This window comes from Mus caroli, unplaced genomic scaffold (genome assembly GCF_978045245.1).
Source record: "Mus caroli unplaced genomic scaffold, Mus_caroli_1 scaffold_14, whole genome shotgun sequence".
NCBI lineage: Eukaryota > Metazoa > Chordata > Mammalia > Rodentia > Muridae > Mus > Mus caroli.
In genome coordinates this window covers 78864772-78887879 of record NW_028227269.1, presented here as the reverse complement: position 1 = coordinate 78887879, position 23108 = coordinate 78864772, and the positions used below count along the sequence as shown (strand labels likewise).

The following is a 23108-nucleotide window of genomic DNA, read 5'->3' as shown; positions in this document are numbered from 1 at the left end:
TGTATCTTTAATCTCTAGTGTGTAGCATAGAACTTGGGATATTATGGGAACTTAGTAAATGTTGAATGAATGCATAGAACTATACTCAAACCTAAATAGTTTGTTTTCAGTGTTCTTTTTAGGATTTGGGTGGGATTAAGACTATGTAGTCTAATCTTCTTGTCTCAGCCTCTCCAGCCAAGCAGTCCATACGTTCGAAGTGTAATAACAGGGATCTTAGTGGGAGGTACACACATTCATGTAAGAGGCAAGGCCAGGTATTCTAGTAAAGTTGCTTTCTAGCTTTAAGGCACAAGGTGGCACTGTGAAATCAGTTTTGCTCATTGGTGGACTCCAGGCTCACATGTCCTTTAGACTTCATGATTATCAAGCATCAGGTTGCTTGGTTTAAGTGCTCTAATGAAATTTGTGCCCAGAGATTGAACTGTTGGTGTAGAGCAATGGTTCTCGACCTTCCTAATGCTGTGACCCATTAATCCAGTTACTCATGTTGTGGTGACCTCAACCTGTGGTGATACTATTTTCATTGTTACGTCACAATTATAATTTTGCTACTGTTATGAATGGTAATGTAAATGTTTGTGGAGATGGAGGTTTACTAAAGGGTTCACAACCCACAGGTAAGAACCACAGGTCTAGAGTGAGACCTATGTATGAGCTTCTGGCTTTAAGTAAATATTCTATAAGCAATTTTAGCAACTTGGCTTTTATCCAATAGTGGATGTTGTCTGTGGTTGCCTAGAGAGGTTGAATTTGCTTTTAAGCTCTCAGACCTATGGTCAGAGGACAGCACTGTGAAGTAGGTTTCTTGTCCTCTGCCTCTGTGGACTCCAGGGATCCAGCTCAGACGGTCAGGCTTACCCAGCAGTACTTTGTTCCCTTAGCCGTCTCTATAGTGTCTGTCTTTTTAAAGACTTATTTTATGTGTGTGCTTTGCCTGCAAGTACCACTTGCATGGCTGGTGCTAGCTCTGGTGGAGGCCAGAAGAGGACATCAGATCCTCTGGAACTAGAGTTACCTATCTTCGTTTGTGGTATTTATTAGCCACCTTGTGGGTATTGGAAACTGAACCCAGGCCCTCAGAGCTACACATACTCCTCAGCACCGGGCATCTCTCCAGCCCCTTCCCTGCTCTTTGTGGATTTGGGGCAGGGGGTGTTTGGTTTGGTTTTATTTGAGACAAGATTTTATTTTGTATTCACTGGAATTGAACTGTATGTAGCTCAGACTGGCCTTGAACTTGTGATCTTCCTGCTTAATTTTTGAGTGTTAGTATTTTCGGCCTTCACCACAGTGCTTCCCTGAAGCCTCTCCCTTAAAGATAGCTTTGAACTTACTGGACAGGCAAATGTCAGGAGCTGTGTGAAACTTTTAAAGACAGGGTCTCACTTTGATGTGCCAGGGTGAGGGGATATGGTGCGGAGGGTGGGGGGAGGGGGGCTGCACCTTCTCAAGAGAAGGGGAAGAGGGGATAGGGGAAGGATTGTAGGAAGGGGTGACTGGGAGGGGGGCCAGTGAGCAAGATGTAAAATGAATATAAATAAATAAAAGAAAGAAAGAAAGACAGACAGACAGACAAGGTCTTCGGGCTAGAGAGATGGCTCAGCGGTTAAGAACACTGACTGCTCTTTCTGGAAGTCCTGAGTTCAATTCCCAGCAACCACATGGTGGCTCACAACCATCTGAAACGGGATCCGATGCACTCTTCTAGTGTGTGTCTGAAGACACCTGCAGTGTACTCATATAAATAAAACAAATAAATAAATCTTTAAAAAAAAAAAAAAGACAGGGTCTCACTCTGTAACCTTGACTGTCCTAGAACTTACTATATAGTCCCAGATGGCTTTAAACTAGTAGAAATCTGCCGTCCTCTGCCTTTCCAGTGCTGGGATTAAAGGCATGGCACCTCACCTAGTTTAGGATTTTTAAAATTTTTATTTTTATACTCTAAGTCAAGACTTTTGTAGACTGCTATCTTGATCTTTTAGATAATACATTCAAACCACTGTTTATTACTGGCTTCTGTTCCCAGCACACACATGATGACTTACAAACCAACCATTTGTAAGTCAGTCCCAAGGGATCTGCCTTCTACCTCAGGCCACCTCTGACATTGCACACATGCACACAGACATATGAACAGGCAAACACTCATAACTATAAAAATAATAAAATTTTAAAAATTAAAACAAAAGGATGGAAGCAAGGAAGTTTAGTTGCAAATTCTTTTGTTAATCTAGTACAGCAAGAAATCATTCGGGATGGTCATACAGGATTTGTTAAATATAAAAATAAGTAAAATACAAAGTGGTGCATTGCATGTAACGGTGATTTGTGTCATAAATGTGGGTGTACTGGGAAGCTGCATAAAATGCATTTATTACAAAGATATAAAAATATCTGGAAACCATGGCAATCACACTGTCAGCCAGGGCTTTTCAAGCTCATTCTTGGCGAGTGGCTCCTGTATGAAGCACATCTCTTCCTGCGTCATCCTGTCTCACTCGCCATACTCTGTGACCTCTTGGTCTTCTTTCATTTCGGGGTTCGGGGTTTCCCCCTAAAAGTTCTCAGAAGCTATCCAATTGCGAATATTGTTTTCTGATCCTTTCCTGCTTGGAATCTTCCAGCCCCTTCCCCTCTTGCTTTTTCCCCTGCTCTGTGGTCTTATCACCTAGGGCTGTGTGTGCACCTCCTTCAGATCTCCTCCACCTTCCGAACTTCAGATCTTCCTCCCCGCTCCTGGTGCTAGTAGCAACTTCCATCTCAAACCCCCCCCCCCCCCCCCTTAATCCACTGACTAGCCTTTCCTTAGCTTTAGCTTTTACCCTAAGGTCAGGGCCGATGTTATGTGGAGCAGATTCACACATGATCTCTCTTTCACAAACCTTGTGGTAAGGAGGCGTAAGGATATCTTTTGTTTTTAGACAAAATTTCATCTTGTTCACCAAGCTGGCCTCAACTTCTTAGTAATCCCCCTGCTTCAGCCAACCCTGAGTACTGGGATTAAAGGCATGTACAGCGTCCTGTGTGGGTGTTTTCAAAGTTGCTCTTGGTTTGTGTGGTTTTTTTTTTTTTAGACTGTGTGGTCTCAAACTTGTGATCTTCCTGCCATAACTCCCCCTACTACCTGCCAAGTGATAGGATTATAGGTGTTTGCCACCACACTCAGTGGGGCTTTGAATGAACCAAGACACCTTAAGAACCCAGTGGGTCCCTGATGTTATGGGAAAGTCATAAGTAATCCTCGAAGAAATCTACTATGGCACTGTCTTAATTCCTTAAGGGTTTTAGGATCTTTGGACTCCAAAATGAAACATCTAAGAGGAGGATCTGGAATACTTCCAGTCAGGGAAGTTCCTTTTTTATAAGATAAAGATGACGTCAGTGCCTATCATCCATGTTTTCATCATAGCTGGAGTAGGTATTCCATTTGACTATGCAAAGATATCTCTGCCAGAACTTTAATTCCTTCAGTAAAATTTGAATTTCTTGATATCTTAAATACTAAATATCTAGGTACTCTAGATATTAAAGTTCTAGATGTTCCTAGATCTGAACTCAAACTCATAATGAATCATCTTCAGGGGACAATAAATTTGTTCAGCCACAGACCGTAGTTTATTGTGTAATTTTCTCGGGCTAGTTGTTCTGAAGGTCTGACTCCTTTCATTCTTGAGAATAAGGCTCAGACCATTTTGAAAAAAACAAAAGCATCTTGTAGTTAGGCGCTCAATATTGAGTCTAGGGATATAAGGCCGGTATGGGAAGCATAAGGACATTCAGTCTGGAAATGAAGAGAGAGACCAGAGGAAAGGGGAAAGAGCCATCTTTTGTATAGATAGGGACAAACAGGAGAAGGGGAGATGGGAGATTCTTTCTTTCCCTCCAGCTCATATAAAAGAAACATTTTGGCATTCATTGAACTACTAAACATGGTAAAATAGTTACTATACCTATTTCTAGCAACTTTTGGTATTCTATTTGTTCAATTATAGAGATTACAGAATATTCCACATAGATAATCCTAAAGCAGAAACTAATACGGAGGGATTTACTTCCTGTGACTGGCTTTATTTTGCCTCTGCTTGCAGTAAGAACCAGCCCTGATATCTGAGTTAGAATAGCAGTGTGTTGACCCAGACATTAACATAGTGGAGAAATTGGTGCCATTGTGTATTGGAAATCTTGCTGGCAGCATCAGGCAGCATTAGATAGTCACTTAGTCGTGGATTTATAGTAATGTGTTTCATAGTGTCTATACTTTGCAGTTTTGCCCCATTGTGGTAGTTTGAATGAGAATTCCCCCATAGGCTCAGATTTCAGTGCTATCAAGGGGTGGTACTGTTTGAAAGAATCAGGAGGTGTGGCTTTGTTGGAGGAAGTGTGTCACTGGAGGTAGGCTCTGAGGCTTCTAAAGGCCACACTAGGCCCACTGACTATCTTTCTTCCTGCTGTGGATCCAGATTAGAACTCGCAGCTCCTTCTCCAGCACTGTGTCTGCCTACATGCTGCCATGCTCCCTGCCATGATAACCATGAACTAAACCTCTGAATCTATAAGCCAGCCCCAGTTAAATGCTTTCCTTTATAAGAGTTGCCATGGTCCTGTGTCTCTTCACAGCAGTAGAATACTAAAGACACCTATATTGAACTAGACATGACATTCCCAGCACTTCCTTGGCCTGTTTCTTTTCTCTTCCAAGGCCTTAGACTTGGCCAAGTGTTTTTGCTCCTTTAGAGCAGTAAAAAGCGCTGTCTGAGTATTTTCTTCCTGTACCTTAAACAACAGCAAGGAGCAAACCAAGTCCTGAGTTGGCAGTAGTGTGGGCTGTCGGGTTCAGGCTGCTGCACCTCACATCCTGCCTGGAGTCTAAGGTCTTGTGCTGTCGACCCTTACATCACCCCCTGTGTGCTCTTGTTGCATTTTACAGCAAGTCACTGGTGGAAAATAACCTTCCATTCTTCTTTTAGGGATGTTTTTACTTGACTCATTGTCATGTGCTGAGCAGAGCTTCACGTGCCACTCAGATTTGGGTGTGCAGTGACAGATATTGCTGTGAACGGTAGACAGTGGCATTTTTGTCGTTGGTGTTCTGAGCCAGGTTTAATCTCAGCACTCCAAAGGCAGAGGCAAGGCAGAGGCAGGCACATTTCTGTGAGTTTGAGGCCAGACTTGTCTTCGCAGTACATTCCAGAACACCCAGGGTGTACTGGCTATTTTTGTGTCAACTTGACACAGCTGGAGTTATCACAGAGAAAGGAGCTTCAGTTGGGGAAATGCCTCCATGAGACCCAACTGTGGGGCATTTTCTCAATTAGTGATCAAGGGGGAAAGGCCCCTTGTGGGTGGGACCATCCCTGGGCTGGTAGTCTTGGGTTCTATAGGAGAGCAGGCTGAGCAAGCCAGGAGAGGCAAGCCAGTAAAGAACATCCCTCCATGGCCTCTGCATCAGCTCCTGCTCCCTGACCTGTCTGAGTTCCAGTCCTGACTTCCTTTGGTGATGAACAGCAGCATGGAAGTGTAAGCCGAATAAACCCTTTCCTCCCCAACTTGCTTCTTGGTCATGATGTTTGTGCAGGAATAGAAACCCTGACTAAGACACAGGGCTACACAGAGAAGACCCTGTCTCAAAAAACAAACAAACAAAAAACAAAAACAACAACAACAACAAAAAACAGTTTTCGGAGAGCAAGTCAGGATAGAAGCATTCTCTTATCACTCAGTTATTATAGAGGAATGAAAATGTTCTTTTTCAGGGGACATGTTAAGGAAGGAGGGGGGGAAGCAGACATTACAGATGTTAGAACAGTGGCACTCTGACCTCAGGAGCATCTTTCTAGTGAGAGACAAGAGGCCGGGGCCTTTCCACACGGCTTGATTTGAATTTCACTGAGATTGTAATCTTTGTCCACCTTGCTCATCCTCTTTCCAAAATGGAGTCATGTTTCTGAAAAGGAAGTCTCCAGTAAAAATTTTTTGTTCTTTGATAACTTCATATGTATATATATAATGTATTCTGATCATTTTTAACCCCTCATTGTCCTCCCTTATCTCCCTCCCAATGCTGTTGTTCCTTCCACCCCTGCAAGTCCCCTCCTGCCTTTCCTTCCCTCCTTCCCTCCTCTCTCTCTCTCTCTCTCTCTCACTCACTCACTCTCCCTCCCCCCCATTCATTTTGGTTTTTTAGCAGGGTCTCACTGTAGAACCCTGGATGTCCTAGAGCTCTCCATAGCCAGCCTCACAGAGATCCTGTCTCTGCCTAAGTGATGGGATTAAAGCCATGCATTTATTTAAAGTTGCTTACATGAGCATGGGTGTAGGCTTATGAGGGTGTGGGAGCAACTCACCAGTTGCTATACTACTAAAGAAAATGACTCCTTCTCCCCAGTAACCATAGCTCCTCTGCTAGGGGTGAAGGTCATGATAGAGTGTTGACGGCTTCAGTCTTGTGCAAGTGACCACAGCTGCTGTCGGGGTACAGTGGCCGTGTCATGCTTCACAGAACACTTGAGAACACTGTTTTATACCCTCTGGCTCCTATATTGTTCTCATCGCCCCTTCAACAGTGTCCCCCGGGCCTTGCGGGAGTAGAAGTCATGCACTGTTGAGTCTAAGCACACTTCTCAGCATTTTAATTCAGTTATAGTCTCGCATTAACTGCTGCCCACTGTAAAACGATTCTCTGATCAAGACAGAGCAATGCTCACCTGTGGATATGAATATAAATATTTAGAGCTATCAAGATGACTGCGTGAGTAAAGTCACTTGCCACAAAGCCTAATGATCTGAGCGAGTTCAGTCCCCAGGACCCCAGATGGTGGGAGGAAAACTGATTCCCACACTTAAGCACCCATACATGTGCACACACATGCATACACAGAGGAGAGAGAAAATGTAATGCTCATAAATATTTAAGGGCCATTTAGCAACAAATCCATTAAGCAAACAACAGTAATGTGTTCTTTCCTAGAGTCTATGATCTTCCCCACCATGATCCTTTAACCAAATTTATAGTACGAGGAGCAGATTGCCTCCTGTAAGTGTGGCCTCAGATTCAATGAGAGTGTGGTCCATAACAGGTCACTACTGCACCAGTAGGCACGTCTTGTCTGGGAGACTGGTATTTTGGCATAGCATGCAGGGTCCCTTGCTGGTAAGATGTTTGATGGTGTTTCTCCCTGGCAGCCTGTACAGCATCTTTCAGCACTATGAAGGCTAGCCAGTAGACAGGAAGTTTCCATTTCAGTTCAGAGCTTGGCTTCTCTGTCCTGCACCCAGGCTTTGTAGTATCTTCAGCACCAGGCCCTCACCATATAGCTCTGGTAGTCAGATAAGAGCAATAATGACAGCATGTGTTATTTGGGGTGGGGTCCTTTGGGGTCTCCCCAGTCAGTAACTGGGGAAGTATCACATGCCTGGCAATGGATTTTCATTTAATAATCTGGAAGCAGCATTAACCAGTTATATAGGGGACTTGAGTTCGAACCTTTTTACAAAGTACAAAGTAAGCTAATTATAAATTTAATTATAAATTACAAAGTAAACTAATTTATTACATGTATGTATGTATGTATAGATGGGTATATGGATGAATGCATACATGCCGTGGTGCAAATGTGCTGTCATAGGGTAACTTGTGGGAGTTGATTTTTTCCCTCTACTGCATGGGTCTTAGGATGGATCTGGGATTGCTAGGCTTGGCGGCAGTTGCCTCACCTGCTGAACCATCTCTCTAGATCTCAGTAGGATTTTTCAAATGTCCTTGGTTTTAGGTGATTCTACCCTTACCATCTCCTCTCCTCTCCTCCTCATCCCCACGTAAATCTTTGCACGCCCAGAACGTCACCTGTACTCTCATCCCTGTGCCCTCTACTCGCACCACTACCCCTCCATGCTGCTGCCTCACGACCCCATCAGGAGCTGGTTTTAGCTTCCTGGCCTCTGTAGAAATTCCAAATTAAACACACAAATCTAAAAATTCAAAGCTAGAATTATGGTATAGTGAACATATGGTGTTTTGGGGGGCCTGGGTTCCCACACTCAGAATAACATTTTTCTAATTCCATATATTTTCCTGAAAATTTCATAATTTCAGTTGTCTTTACAGATATGAATGAATAAAATTTGTGTAGGTACCACATTTTTATTATCCTTCAGTTGATAGACATCTAGACTGACTCCATTCCCCAGTTATTCTGAACAGAACAGCAGACGCACATATCTCAGCAGCAGAGTCCTTTAGATATGTAGCCAAGAGTGGCAAAGCTGAGCCATATGGAAACCTACATTTTAATATGTTCTAGATCACCTTTAGTCCCAGCACTGTGGAGGCAGAGCATCTCTGAGTTTGAGGCCAGCCTAGTCTATACCATAAATTACAGGGCAGTTAGGACTATGTAGAGAGAGACTGTTTCAAAACAAACAAACAAACAAAAAATCCCTCTAGCCCCTCACAGGATCTTGACATGTAACCCGTGCTAACTTTCAAGAAGTGTCTTTTAAGTTTTGGAATTATAGGTGTACACCCATTATGCTTGGTCACTGGATGACTTTGTGTGTATGTGAGAGGAGGGTGTGGGGAGAGGAGGGGTGTGTGTGTGTGTGTGTGTGTGTGTGTGTGTGTGTGTGTACACAGGAGGCCAGAAGAGAGCATTAGATCTCCTGGAGCAAAAGTTGCAGGTGGTTGTGAGCCATCCAACCTGTGTGGTGAGAACCAAACTCAGGGCCTCTGGAAGATTGGTGCATGCTCTTAACCACTAAGCCAGCATTTTAGATCTGAAGTAAAGAATCTTTAACATTACCGTATCCTGACTATAAAGACAAACTATTTTTAAGTCTTTTCTCAAGCCGGGCAGTGGTGGCACGTGCCTTTAACCCCAGCACTTGGGAGGCAGAGGCAGGTGGATTTCTGAGTTCGAGGCCAGCCTGGTCTACAGAGTGAGTTCCAGGACAGCCAAGGCTACACAGAGAAACCTTGTCTCGGGTGGGGGGGGGGGCACAAGAAAGCCTTTTCTCTTGGCAAAATAGATCATTCCTTATTCTCACTATAAATGGCTAGCTGCATAAACTCCTGCTGAGATGTATCCATCCATTCTTCTGGAAGGAATCACATTTTGTCCTCTACGATGTACTCCTAACTACATCAGGTTCTTGTGCACTCTCCTTGGTTGAAAGATTAATTTTCTTACCCGGAAATGCAGGAAGAAGAAAAGTTACTGGAGCCACACTCCTGCATTCTAACCAAATTATAAATGCCAGGTCAAGGATCTTGGGTGGAGATAGAATAGACCCATGGGCCAGTGATGGGCAGGCTCCTCTTCAGGCCTGACTGGAATGGACAGAAAGGATAGCTATTAACTGATGATAAGGGGGTTTAGCAGAGGCCCCTGCTTCCTGTCAGGGACTTGAGCTGATGTCAATCCTGCTGCTGCGCTACTGTGCTACTGTGCTACTGTGCTGTGCTGTGCTGTGCTGTGCTGTGCTGTGCTGTGCTGTGCTGCTGTGCTGGCTGTACTGCTATGCTGGCTGTGCTGTGCTGGGCTGGGCTAGGCTGGGCTGGGCTGTGCTGGGCTGGGCTGTGCTGGGCTGTGCTGGCTGTGCTGGCTGTGCTGGGCTGCTATGCTGTGCTGGCTGTGCTGGCCAGGTTTGTTTCTGTTGAGTCTTGTTCCACCCCTCACCCACCCTCAGTTCCACAGATTCTGGCTGAGTTGCAAGCTCCATGCTGACTGTAGATTGAAAGCCTCTCATTGTTTTTGAACTCAGTGTTTAGATAACACCGCATGCCTGTGGTGGCCAGGGCTCCCTATAAAGGAAATGCCTGGGCTCCAGCTGCCCAGTCCTTTCATTCTCTGTGTATGAGTGAGTGAGTGTGGCTTGTATTCAAGACATTATAAGATCATTTATTTCTTTGCTGGGTTTATCATTTGGGGACTTGGGATTCTAGACTTCTCTTTGGTACTTGGAGTTCTGGGGATGGCTTTTGTCTTTGCTGTCTTCCATCCATTCCACCCAGGAGGATGGCACAATGTTTTATCCAAACCTTGTTTCTGCACACAGCCACAGTACCACAACATTCCTCCCTTGGTGAGAAGATTGCTTTGGGAGGGTAAAGTAGGCATGGCTGCGGCTGGTGTTGGCAGGTTGTGTTTATGACCATGCCAAGTTGGCAGCTGCTCCTGCATGGACGTTTTCAGGGCCATTCTTCCTGTAGGTCATCTTCAGGCAAGTCAGGACCTCATCAGCAAAAGAAATCATTTAGAAGCATACTGTATGTCTTAGTTAGGGTTTTACTGCTGTGAACAGACACCATGACTAAGGCAACTCTTATAAGGACAGTATTTAATTGGGGCTGGCTTACAGGTTCAGAGGTTCAGTCACTATCATCAATGTGGGTGTATGGCAGCATCCAGGCAGGCATGGTGCAGGAGGAGCTGAGAGTTCTACATCTTCATCTGAAGACTGCTAGTGTGAGACTGGCTTCCAGGCAGCTAGGATGAGGATCTTAAACCCACAGTGACACATGACTCCCAACAAGGCCACACCTACTCCAACAGGGCCACACATTCTAATAGCACCATTCCCTGGGTAGAGCATATGCAAAACATCACACTTCATGACTTTAAAAATGTTGTAAACATTATGAAACTACAGAAAAATAATGCAGTAAGAACATATAACTGCTTAGTGATACTCACATAGCCTGACTTCAGTGAATCGGAGATATAAAAGAGAACATGGTTGTGGCCTGGGTAGATAAGGTCCAGGCAATCAAGAATTCTGTGCAGGGACTGGGGAGCTGGCTCAGTTATGAGCCCTTGGAGGGGCTGGAGAGACGGCTCAGAGCTTAAGAGCAAACTCGGGCTTGAGGTTCCCAGCGTCTCTCTGGCGGCCGTCATTAACCCCAGTGCCCTCCTCTGGCCACCAGACTTATGCATGATGCACAGACATAGACATAGACATTCACATATACACATGAAACGCACACCACACTATAGCATAATAAGTGAACCAGAATATACTGTTTAGGAACGCTAGATAAATGAGAGTACACGAATCAATTTAAGATATTTCAAAGCTGAATATACACTTGGGAACTGAAAAGCTGGAAGCAAGCGCTGGTGAGATGACTCAGTAGGTAAGGGCATTGCTTCCAAGCCTGACAATCCGAGTTGGATCTCTGGAACTCTAATGGTGGGAGGAGAGAACTAAATCCCATAAACTGCCCTCTGATCTCCATATGTGCACCATGGTGCATGCCCCTCATTCTACAAATGAATAATTTAAAAAGAAACCACCTTTGTTTTAAATTAAAAGGAAGCAGGTATACTCTTCTTATTGCATTTGGGGATGTGCCTACATTGAAGTCTTTATTTAGGCTACTTATTTGGTTGGCCCATATATAATATGAAATTATTTTTTTTAATTTTCCTTTTATTTGTTTGGTTATTTGTTGTTTTGGTTTGTTTGTTTTGGAAACAGTCTCAGTATGCAGCCTTAGCTGACCTGGCACATCAACAGACATGTTATAAAAGACAAATCTATAAAACATAGTGGATTTTATGTATGTGAGGGTTTTGCTTTGAGTATGTCTTTGCACCACTTGCATGACTGGTGTCCTTGGAGGCCAGAAAAGGGAGCCAGATCTCATGGAACTGGAATTACAGATGCTTATATGCTGCCGTGTGTGTGTGTGTGTGTGTGTGTGTGTGTGTGTGTGTGTGTGTGTGTGTGTTGGGTATCAAATGCAGGTTCTCTGGAGGAGGAGCCAGTGCTCTTAATGGCTGATCCATTTCTCGAGCCCACAACAAAACCAAACCAAAACAAAACCAAAAACTGTGTGTGTGTGTGTGTGTTGTGTGTGACATGTGCCGTTGTGTGTGTGGGATCAGCCAGTTCTATAGAAGTTCTCTCTCAACCATGTAAACTCTGGGAACTGAGCTTGGGGTATCATCAGGTATTCTGACAGCTTTTTTTTTTTTTTTTTTTTTTTTAAAGACAGGGTTTTTTGTGTGAGTGTCACCCTAGTTATCCTGGAATTAAATCTATTGAGCAGGCAGGCCTTGAAATTACAGAGATCTGCCAACCTCTGCTTCTCACATGAAGGGAACAAAGGCATCCATTACTGCGGCCCAATTTACCAGCTCATCTTTTAACAAATTAAAAATAAACACTTCTAGCCAGGTGTGGTGGCACATGCCTTTTAATCCCAGCACTCGGGAGGCAGAGGCAGGCGGATTTCTGAGTTCGAGGCCAGCCTGGTCTACAGAGTGAGTTCCAGGACAGCCAGGGCTATACAGAGAAACCCTGACTGGAAAAAACCAAAAAAAAAAAAAAAAAAAGTGTATTTTAATGTAACCAGAGAGACATTCTTCTTTTCTCTTTCTTGTTTTTGTTTTTGTTTGTTTCCAATGGGCAATTCTTTTGTTGTTTGTTTGTTTGTTTGTTGAGACAGGGTTTCTTTATGTATCCCTAGCTGTCCTGGAGCTCACTCTGTAGACCAAGGCTGGTCTCAAACTCAGAGAGGCCTGCACCACCACTGCCTGGCTTCGAGGAACTAATAAAAGATACTCTAGGATTTAATTACCATTGGTTGAAACTCTGATTTAAGCCTTACAGGACAGCTTGGACACATATGAAGAAGCAAATTGAGTGTGTTTTGCAAGCTTTTATCCTGTCTGCCTCAGACTTGATCCTTGTGCTTTTAACTTCCAGTTCTCTCCTGCGCTATGGCGGCAACCTGTCTCTCCAGAGTGCCATGAGTGTGAGATTCAACAGCAATGGGACCCAACTCCTGGCACTGCGGCGCCGCCTGCCCCCTGTCCTCTATGACATCCACTCCCGCCTGCCAGTGTTCCAGTTCGACAATCAGGGTTACTTCAACTCATGCACTATGAAAAGCTGCTGCTTTGCAGGGGATCGTGACCAGGTCAGTGCCTTTGCCGTCTGCATCCCCATGTCTTTCTGTATTGCTCTCAGTCTCTTTTGTACCACATGAAGGAGAAACTATTGAAGGGAGTAGCGATTCTGGTCTTTTTGCCTCATGACTCTCTTTATCCAGGGTACCAGGAGTACATATATTACAAGGCACACCCTGTAAACCAAGGCTAAGTTACAGCATGGTCTAAGCAACCAGCTCTGCCACATTTGTGAATGGACTCTGAGAATCTAAGAAAGTGTGGTTTTGAAAAGAAAGAGGAGCTCGTGTCAGATGAGGAACTGTCATCTAGAGTGTAGTTATGCGGCATGCCAACAGGCACTGGGGTAGGCACTGTGAGAGCAGAGCCACATTTTGAAGATATAGCCTGTTTCACCTTACAGATTAATATACAATGATAAAAAAACATTGATTGCCTTTGATTTCATCAATTATTTGACTAAGTTATTATTTATTACTTTTATCCTAGTGGGAGAGTCTGTAGGCATTATAGTCTGTGTGGCTGCAGTAAAAAGTTTTTCTTGGATGAAAGAGGATGCAAGTTATTGACTCTGGCCTTGAGTCAGTCTTCAGTCTGCTCATATCCCCCTTACAGATTATCCGGGACATCTAACCTAGTGGATTAGGAACTAGATTTATGTTTGACATTTTTTTTTCAGTCCTCAAGGGCTAGGAAGAGAGCTAACTCATCAATGCTTTGTCTCAAGGCCTCGAATGTCGTCAGAGCTCTCTCAGGATCTGTTGAAGTGACTCTTGAGTACTTTGATCAGTGTGTAATATTAGCTTTCTGGACAGAAGCTTCTATAACTATAAATCAGGATTGATAATAGGTTTGTTTTTTCTGCTCAACTTTTAGAGAGGCTTTGATAGGATAAATTAAGTAATGGATCTGTACCAGGCAGTGGTAGCGCATGGTCTACAGAACAAGTTCCAAGATAGCCAAAAAAAAAAAGCTATGGATTTATAGTAAAACTAGTCAATTAAGCTTATAATTGTAAGTGTGCAAACAGTTTAAATGCCAAACAGACTTACTGTCCTAGACATAGAAAATATTTTTTAAAGGTGATTAGATTCATTCATAGGCTCTGATTTTCCATAGCCAAGGTTAATGCCACATTGGCCAGTTCACAGTGATCTATATTCTGGCAGCTTTTGACTAGTCCAGACAGGATCTTTTTGCTGCCTTTTTGTTTGTTTTGTTTTGAGACAGTATTTCTCTGTATAACCACCCTTGTTGTCCTGGAACTTGCTTTATAGACCAGGCTGGCCTTGAACTCACAGAGAATCTGCCTGCCTCTGCCTCCTGAGTGCTGGATTAATGGCTCCACCATGCCTGGCCTTTTTTGCTGCTTGGGGCAGGGTCTCAACACATTGCCCACTTGGGCTTAAACCTGCAATCATAATGTCTCAGCCTTGTAAGTGGCAGAGTCACAGCAGCTGACACTTAGTTGGTCTTTATCTCTGACATCATTCCTGTGTCTGTACTCCAAGAACCCCTGCAGCCTGGGGCTCTGTGCTGTGCAGTCTTCCTTGAGTCATGGGCTAGGAAACGGGAGAGGAATTTGGGGATTTCCATAATAGGAATGATGACCATGGATGACCCCACCTATCTAGACAGCCCTCTAGCTTTTAATTACAAAGTGATTAGTCAGGCCCCACCTATAGACCTAGCTATTATGCCAGAGGGCCTGCACTTATTTTTATTTTTAATTTTTACTATCCAAGGTTCACTAGATAGTTCATTGGCCTCAAAATTAAATTAATGTTTTGATAAATTATACTCAAGGAATAAAATATGAAATAATGCAGAGCCCACCTGTGCCTTCTAAGTTCTAACCACAAAGCTATCCAAGATCATTTGAACCAACTCTTCCTTTTGAGAAATCTGAGGTTCAGAAAGGTAAGGTGCCCAGATTATTGCTACATATAGCTGAGCAAGGACTGCAACCCAGACTCAAAAATAAGTGACTTTGTCTGGCATATACAAAAAGGAAACTGCATTTAACCTGAAAGCCTGATTTCTGGCAAAGTGGGATGGCTTCCACTCAGTTTCAGCCCATCACTGCCATGACAGCTGATACGTTGCCAAGGATCTGACCTAAAAAGTAGGTAGATTTTCTTGATTTTAATTACAGTAGCAAGTAGATACTAATTGTAGAAATAGAGTGAATCTGTGAACTATCTGTATTCTGACATAGGCCATCATGAGACCCCTGTCTGACTCCACAGGGTTGTTTATCTCATGTGTGGTTCCATGGTCTGGCTGGTTAGTGGATGTGTGAGAACAGCCTTCCTAGCTTTATGCCTTTTAAAGCAATGCAGCAGGTGTTGGGGAGCATTTACTGTGCTCCAGGGGCTTTCGTGGGCCATTCCCCCGGCTTGATTTTCAACCACAGCCTCTGTATAGTCCGCCTTCCATGCTTTAGGCTGCCAGTGCATTGGTTGGTTGATCTCTAGTATATTTGAATTATCCAAATTTAACCATCTTCACCACTAGATTAAATGACAGTAACATTTAGACAGCTGGATATCAATAGTAACAAAAGGTTTGAATTTGTTCTTTTTCTTCTTGAGACACAGTCTCACTATGTGGCCCAAGCTGACCGTGAACTTTGGGCCTAAACTAATCCTCCAACTTGAGCTTCCTCCCTTGAGCATCAAGAGCTACAGGCATGGGCAGCTGTCCATCTGTGGACTTGATTTTCAGGAAGTACACCCTCTAGTCCCAGGGTCAGCATTCCTCCCCCAGAAGCCACCTGCGCCCAATTTCTCTCTCTCTGCTTTCACTCATCCTTACATTTTGTTTTTTATTGCTAAAGCTGGACTGGCTACATTCTGTCTTCTAAGCTTTACAGCCCCATGTACAGCCAGGTAGGCAAGCAAAGCTCTTAACAGGTTAAAGAGAATGCTAGTGTTCCACCTGCTGGCTTTCTGTACACACTAAGAAAGCAGCAGTTGCCTTTTATTCCTTCCTTCACGATTCCTTAAGTGTTTCTTGTCCCAGGCTGGGTCCAGCGGGATGCTCAGACTTCTGAGAAACCAGTTTTTCATGCAAGCAGCTTGTATATCTAGAAATGGATGTGCTGATTATTTTAAAATCTTCCCTTTTCTAGTCTCAATTAATGCTAGGCCTGCTTGTCTCTATATCTTGCTGAAAGAGGAATAGAGAAGGAAAGGAAAATATAACCAAGTGTAGTTGAAAAGGCTAAGCCGCTGGGTGACAGAGCATTGGGCTCTCTTTCTTGGGGATTTGACAGTTGGCAAGGGCCCCCAAAATCATGCTAATGAAATCATTTGGCCCTCCTCCAAAGAGCTGTCTTGTGAATGAATCCATGAATCTAACAAAGTGTCCTTAAAGATGTGTCCTGGCCTTAGACATGATGTCACTGCTCACGTCTCTCCGTCGATGCTATGTGTATGTGTAGGATGAGGGGCAAGAATGTCTGTATAGATTTAATGCTAGTAAATTTACTGATTAAAGATGGTGATGGCACATGCCTTTAACCCAGCACTCAGGAGGCAGAGGTAGCTCTACTTTCTATGACTGTCACCCCTGGACTCCACATATGATATGTTCTTTTTCATATGAGATAAAAATACACTTTTTCTATAGGAAAATATAACTCTTGGGTTCCATCCTTTGATTTGTTTTATGGCTTTTGGCCAATTTTTTTTCCACTTCCTTGCGCATTTTTTTTCTCGTGCATTTGAGTCCACATAGTGACCTTTAGGTACAGTTGGTTTCATCCCCCTTGAAGGTGAGGCCCAGAGTGATTTGCAGTGTGAGCCAGGATTAAACTCACACCCTTGCCTGTGACTGTGCCTGTTTTCATAATCATGCTCCCTCCATATTACTGAGATCAAGTGGTCTTTGTGGGCCAATGAGAAAGAGCGTATGGCTGACAAATTCCTTGTATGTATTGTTTAGGGAGTAGATTTTTAAAGGAATTATTATTTGTTTTTTGTGTGTGCTCATGTGCACATATGTGGAAGACAACTTTCAGGTGGTGTTCCTCACCTTCCTGTCTTGTTTGAGATAGGGTCTCCTCACTCTGCACATTTAATTATCCGGCTTGTATGGCAAATGCTTTTACCCACTGAGCCATCTCCTCAACCACTAGGGAGTGAATATTTTATATATTTGTTTTGTTTTCTTGAGGCAGGGTTTTACTGTGGAGCCTTGGGAACCTGGACCTCATCGAGATCCATTTGCCTCTGATTAAAGGCATATGCAGTATGGCCTGTGAGTGAATTTTAGAGGATTTTGATTTAACCAGGCCTGGTAGTACAGTGTAGTCTTAGCTACTGTAGAGACTGAAACAGAAGGATTCTCCTGTCCCCAAATAAAAAGAGGAAGACTTGGGAGAGATGGTGCACTTGCCCTCCATGTGGAAGGCCCTAAGACTCAATACCCAGTACCAGAGAGGAAAGGTAGACTGCAGAGAGCCTGGCTATTAAATCAGCTGTTTCCAATTCTTTTCAACTTTTGACCTTTTTAAAAATCCAGAAGCCATAAACACTGTCAGAAAATACATATAACTAGACAGTGTGGTAGCTAATCCTAAGGGTTTACAGGACTCCTGGGACCTGGAGGCTCAGCTACTACCAGTCTTCAACAGTGTTCTTTGGATGAGGTTCATCCTGTAGTCCATTTACTGGTTTGGAGTTTGGAAGTCATGGAAAGCATGCTAGGGGTGGACAGGTTAATAATTGTTTGAAAAAGCCCCTTGAGGTAACTTGAATTTATTCTTAAATTAGGAATAAGTGAAATTGCTGTGCTCTGGTGTGTGACATGACAGTTCTCTTTTAATGCACAACATTAGCTGGGAGCTGGGATCTACTCGGAAACCCCAGTAGACATTAACAAAGCCGGACAGGTCATAGGGCACCTGCTCTGCCTGCCCCATGTCCTTCAAAATATCACTCAGCCAATAGCTTTGCCTCTTCTCATGCTTGCTTAAGCTTTGGATCTTCTTAAGAATGCTTAGAGCCTTTGCTTGAACAATGGCTGTCGCTGGAGTAAGATAGTCCAGTCCCCAAGTATCAGAGGTGAGGCCCATGGAGAAAGACTGGGTACTGATGCCGTTTGATTAATGGCTCTTCAGACCAAACCTGGGTTTCCAAAATGAATCTCCACAAATTCTTGCCTTCAAGTAAGGCAGGCTACTTGCCTATAGCAGCTGATGATGATTTAGATAGAGCTGGGTAACATTTTTCTTCCCTACTGAGAATTTGAATATTATTGGCTGCTGTTGTGGAATATTTCTTTATTAACATATTTGCCCTACTCATACCTCATAGTTTGGTTATTAATAAACCAAAAATTCCAGGAGTTTAATAGAGCTGAAATGGGAAGTGATCCAAAACAAGAATAATATAACTTTACATGCAGAACTAACATTATTCTTATTGGTATACATATGGATATGTAATCCTGGTCTGCATGTGAATATGCATGCATATATGCTGCTCCTCTGGATGTGTATATACATATATGCTCTTCCTCTGGACATACATACACATATGCTTTCTTCTTCTGGGTATGCTTATGGGTATGTTTTCATTCAAAGCCAATGCAATTCTGTTTGTCTTATCACCAATTAAATCTCTGGCTTGCCCATTTCAGGAGAAAGCTTGCTCTGTTGCTTTAGATAACATTGTGGCAGGTAGTACTATACTATAGATGGCATAATCAGCTTGTATTTATACAGCTTGCAAACCTTTCTGTAGAAATGACCGCTAAAGAGTCTCTCTACCTTATTTTTTCCCCTTCTGACAAAGGTCAGGGGAACTAAAGAACTGTGTTTAATTGAATAAAAATAGTTGTTTCTCTTCTTACTGATCCTGGCCACAGAGCCATCTGGTTTTTCTAGCCTGGTCAATACAGTTAATTAGACAGATATGCCTTTTATTGGGGAGTAATCAGTGTGGAAGGAACCTTTGGAGAGAACTAAGTTGATCAGCACACATCAAGTAGTAACTGGTTGATGTGTTTCCTTCAGGAGATGTGGGGAGTTGTGAGAGCCATGCAGACACGCATACCACACACACACACACACACTGCAGACACGCATACCACAAGCACATACACACATGCACACACACACACACACACACACACACACACATTTTTGTGTGTGCCTTGTCTTTCCACCCATCCATCCATCTGTCTACATAATTGTCAAAAGGGAAGCAAGAGATTTTTCTTTTACCAAAGGGCTTGTTGAGACCTATTCTGAGTATGAATTGGACTATGTCTGGTGGGTGGCTGTACCTTTTGATTTTTTTTTTCTTTTAACTCAGATAGGAAATCGTTTTTTGTTTATAACCATATTTTTTAAATTATATAAAACTTACAGTGTAGCTGCCAAGAATTTACCTGTACTCCAGATAGTCCTTTGAAATAATTTTTCCTATAAGAAGCCTACATTTAGATCTTTCTTTGAATATTCAGTACACTAAATTTGTGTTTGTGTGTGTACACATCCATGTATATGTTTGTCTTCGATGATTCTTAGGTCATCTTCTCAACTAGTAAAAGCACCTTGCAACAGAAAGAGACATTTCTAGACAAAGTGTTAAGAGATGAAGAAGAGCTCTAGAAAGATGGTTCTTAGTTACTTTTCTATTGCTGTGCTAACACACAGTGACCAGGACAACATATAAAAGAACGAGGTTCATGTTTCTTACAGTCTCTGAGGGTTAGAGCTCATGATGGCATTATGAAGCAACAGCTGTGAGCTCACCTCTTGATCCACAAGAAGTGGGGCCAGGGAAAGTGAGGGAGGGAAGAGAGAGAGAGCACTTCCTTCCAAAAGGCCACATCTCTTAGTCCTTTTCAAATAATTCTACCAACTGGGGACCGAGTGTTCAAATACAAGACAACAGTCATTTAGGCAATACTCTATGGAGTATAGCCTATGGAGGCTGTTTTTGTTCAAGCCATGACAAATAACCCAGTGGTAAAGAGCACCCGTTGCTCTTGCAGAAGACCCAGGTTCACGTCCTAGACCCCTGTGGTAGCTCACAGCCATCTGCGTCTTCAGTTCCATGGGAGCTGATACATGCACATGGTATACTTACTTATACAGTGCAGGTCAAACACTTGTATACACAGATTTTAACACATCTTTAAATAAGAGAGATGAAAAAGTAGGGGCTACAGAAATGGCTCAGTGATTAAAAGCACATCCTGTTCTTCCAGAAGACCTGAATTCAGTTCCCAGCTCATAGCCACTTGAAACTCCAGTCCGGGCCTCCAGGCACCTGCACTCACACATAGACATAGTTAAATTAGGTAAATACACACACACACACACCACATACATACACGTGTATTTTTTTTTCCTTTTTAATTTGAAAAAGAGAAATGAAGAAATGGGCAGAAGTTGTTGGCACGAACATTGCTTTTTATCATACACCAGAAAGTAGAGTATTGCCTAAATGACTGTTGTCTTATAGGTTAGCAAGCTTACAGTGTATCAGGGCAAGCAAGCCCATGCCACTCCCTGTGTGGTCATCTTTTTTATGACACCCATTGTGAAGGAGTGATTGTTGAGCCCTTGTACTTGATCAAGTTAGTATCTGTGTACTGACGTGGATTGGGTTAAACTTCCCTGTGAGCAGTGAAATGAGTCATTGTGGAGACAATGGCTGAGCTTTGATACTAGCTGGAAAAAGATTGTGGAGAATACAGACTGTACAACCCATGCTCGGTTTTGTATTGTTATCTTTCTAGCCCAAAGCCTGACAAAGTATGTCTCCTTTGCCTCAAGGTAGTATATGGTTCTTCTCCTTTTCCTCAATTCTAAGTATTTGGGAGAAATGGAGACACTGTTGCCTACGTATTGTGTTTGAAATAGTCCTCCTCTGGCATCTCCCTGTTCTATTCTACCTTATAAGGTAAAGGCTCCTAAGAACTGAGATTTGGGGGAAGGAGGTTTCTTTGTTTTGAGAAAGGGTCTCTCTGTGTAGCCCAGGCTGGCCTCAAACTCACAGAGCTCTGCCTACCTCTGCCTCCTGAGTTCTGGGATTAAATGGACCCAGTTTCAATACCCCCAATACACACACCATCTGGAACCCATGCAGAAAACTGGATCATGGTGGCCCAGTCTTGCAATCTCAGTGATAAGGAAAAAAAGAGAAACCAATATAGAGAGAGGGAGAGAGAGAGAAAAATTGCCCCTCTGCTTTATGAAGTTCAGCTTTATGGTTTAGTACAGTGATTATGAATGCTAATGAGAGCATGGACTGTAGATTTCTCTTGGGAGTGATTGGCATTAGAGCTCTTCTGTCTCTGTTTCTACAACAGAATTCTTTCAGAGAGCACACCAGGACTTCAGTGCCATGAGCACTGACCATTGCCAGGCCTCACTAAGTCTGATGCTTCAACCAGCCCAGACCTAGGAGGCAACCTTAGGAGAGGAAATTCTACTTCCAGTGGTGAGGTTAAATGTGTCACTACCTCTGCCCACTTGCGATGATCTTCTACACACATTGAAAAAAGTGGAGCCTAATGACAAAGGCCTGTGGTGGCAAGTTCAAGGTCAGCCCAGCAAGATAGTAAGACATAGTCTCAGAACAGGTTTTAAAAGGTCAGGAGGAAAGGAGGCCCCTTGGTCTTGCAAACTTTATATGCCTCAGTACAGGGGAACGCCAGGGCCAAGAAGTGGGAGTGGCGGGGAGTATGGGGGACTTTTGGGATAGCATTGGAAATGTAAATGAAGAAAATACCTAATAAATTTCTTAAAAAATGGGAAAAAAAAGGTCAGGAGGAGTACAGTTGAGGGGGTTTCCTGCCCAGCATGAGTGGAGCCCCAGGCTCATTGGCTACCTAATTTGTTATGCTTTTTACTTTGTTTTGTAATGTGCTCTGACTCCAGGTTGTCCTAGAACTCTTTATAGTTTAAGCTAGGCTCTTCCTTACTCAGCCTCTTGCCTCAAAGCCGTCTGAATACTTGGATTACAGGTTTCAGCCATTACACACAGTTTGCTGCTTTATATTTTAAATATCCCAGAATTCTCTGTCCCTTTTTGGAATAGTCTTCTTCCAGATAACCACATAATTTGCTCCCTCATTTCCTTCAGGGCTTTGCTCAGAGTGCCATTTTATCAGAGAAGTCTTCTGTGGCCACCTTACATAAGTGGAAACCACCTACCCCGGCTACCTCGGCTTCTTATCTAGATGGTTCCCTGTCCTTTTAATGCCTGCCCCACTGGGAACATCACGTCTATATTTCTTGTTTCTTGTTCCTAACATTGTTCCCCTTTCCCACATTATATGTGTATGATTTTACCCAACTCAATAAAAGATGATTGTCCCGTGAGAGCAGGGACAGCGTTACTTTCTCTTCGCCATTTCTCTTTCCTTCCCTAGAATAGTGCTCAATACATAGTAGACACTCAATAAATATTTGTTTAAAGAATAAAAGAATGAACTCATTTTATTTTCAGGCTCTCACAGTTAACAGTATCCCAGGCAGCCAACTGTTAATGTTGGCAAGAATCCAACAGCCAACCACTAAATGCCATAACTGAATTCCTCAGGGCAGCTTGTAATTCCAGTGTTGGTGTGAGCACTTACAGAGTCTGGCTAGATGTCAGGGGGTGGAGACAACCCACCCCCACCCCCGGAAATGATGATCAGTCCTGGTAGATGGAAGCGTTTAAGGGGAAGAACTATCAGAACTTGCTTTACCCCCAAAAGCATTTAGAGCATTCCAAGCATGTTTCGTGTGTTTGAGGAGCTATGTCAAAGCCAGCAGACTTAACTCTGTGGGAATGTTTTCTTCCTTCTAAGGCTGTCTTCTGAGTCAGTGGTCTGTCTGGACAGCTGGCCCCTTTAACGGTCCTGGGCTCTGCCCCAGTGAATACTAAGCAATTAGGAAAATACTGATCCTTCAGTAAAGTAAGACTTCTGATAAGTATAGCCTTGTGGTATTGTGTTTAGTATCCATTTTTTGTTTATTTAGGTTGGTGAGGTTCAGAGAGGGAGGGAAGCAGGAATTTGATGTTAGGTTCATGGCTTCTTTTAAAGAAAACAAGAAAGAATGAGGTATGGACTAGCAAGTTTTGCTCCATGCATGCTTACATACATACATACATACATGTGTGTAATTAATAGATGTGTTCTGGCTCTCTCCCTCTGCCGTACTAGAGGTTCAGTTTTCAG

At 43.2% G+C, this 23108-nt stretch overlaps 1 protein-coding gene across 3 annotated transcripts in view; it reads left to right on the top strand.

Annotated features, from left to right (window-relative positions):
• Dcaf5 (DDB1 and CUL4 associated factor 5) overlaps positions 1-23108 on the top strand; it is a 90511-nt gene that overhangs the window by 38216 nt on the left and 29187 nt on the right. For all 3 annotated transcript variants that reach the window (XM_021178805.3, XM_029484465.2, XM_085830512.1), the window contains exon 6: positions 12715-12928. In XM_021178805.3, coding sequence (XP_021034464.1) covers positions 12715-12928 — 214 coding nt within the window. The remainder of the gene's footprint in view (positions 1-12714; positions 12929-23108) is intronic.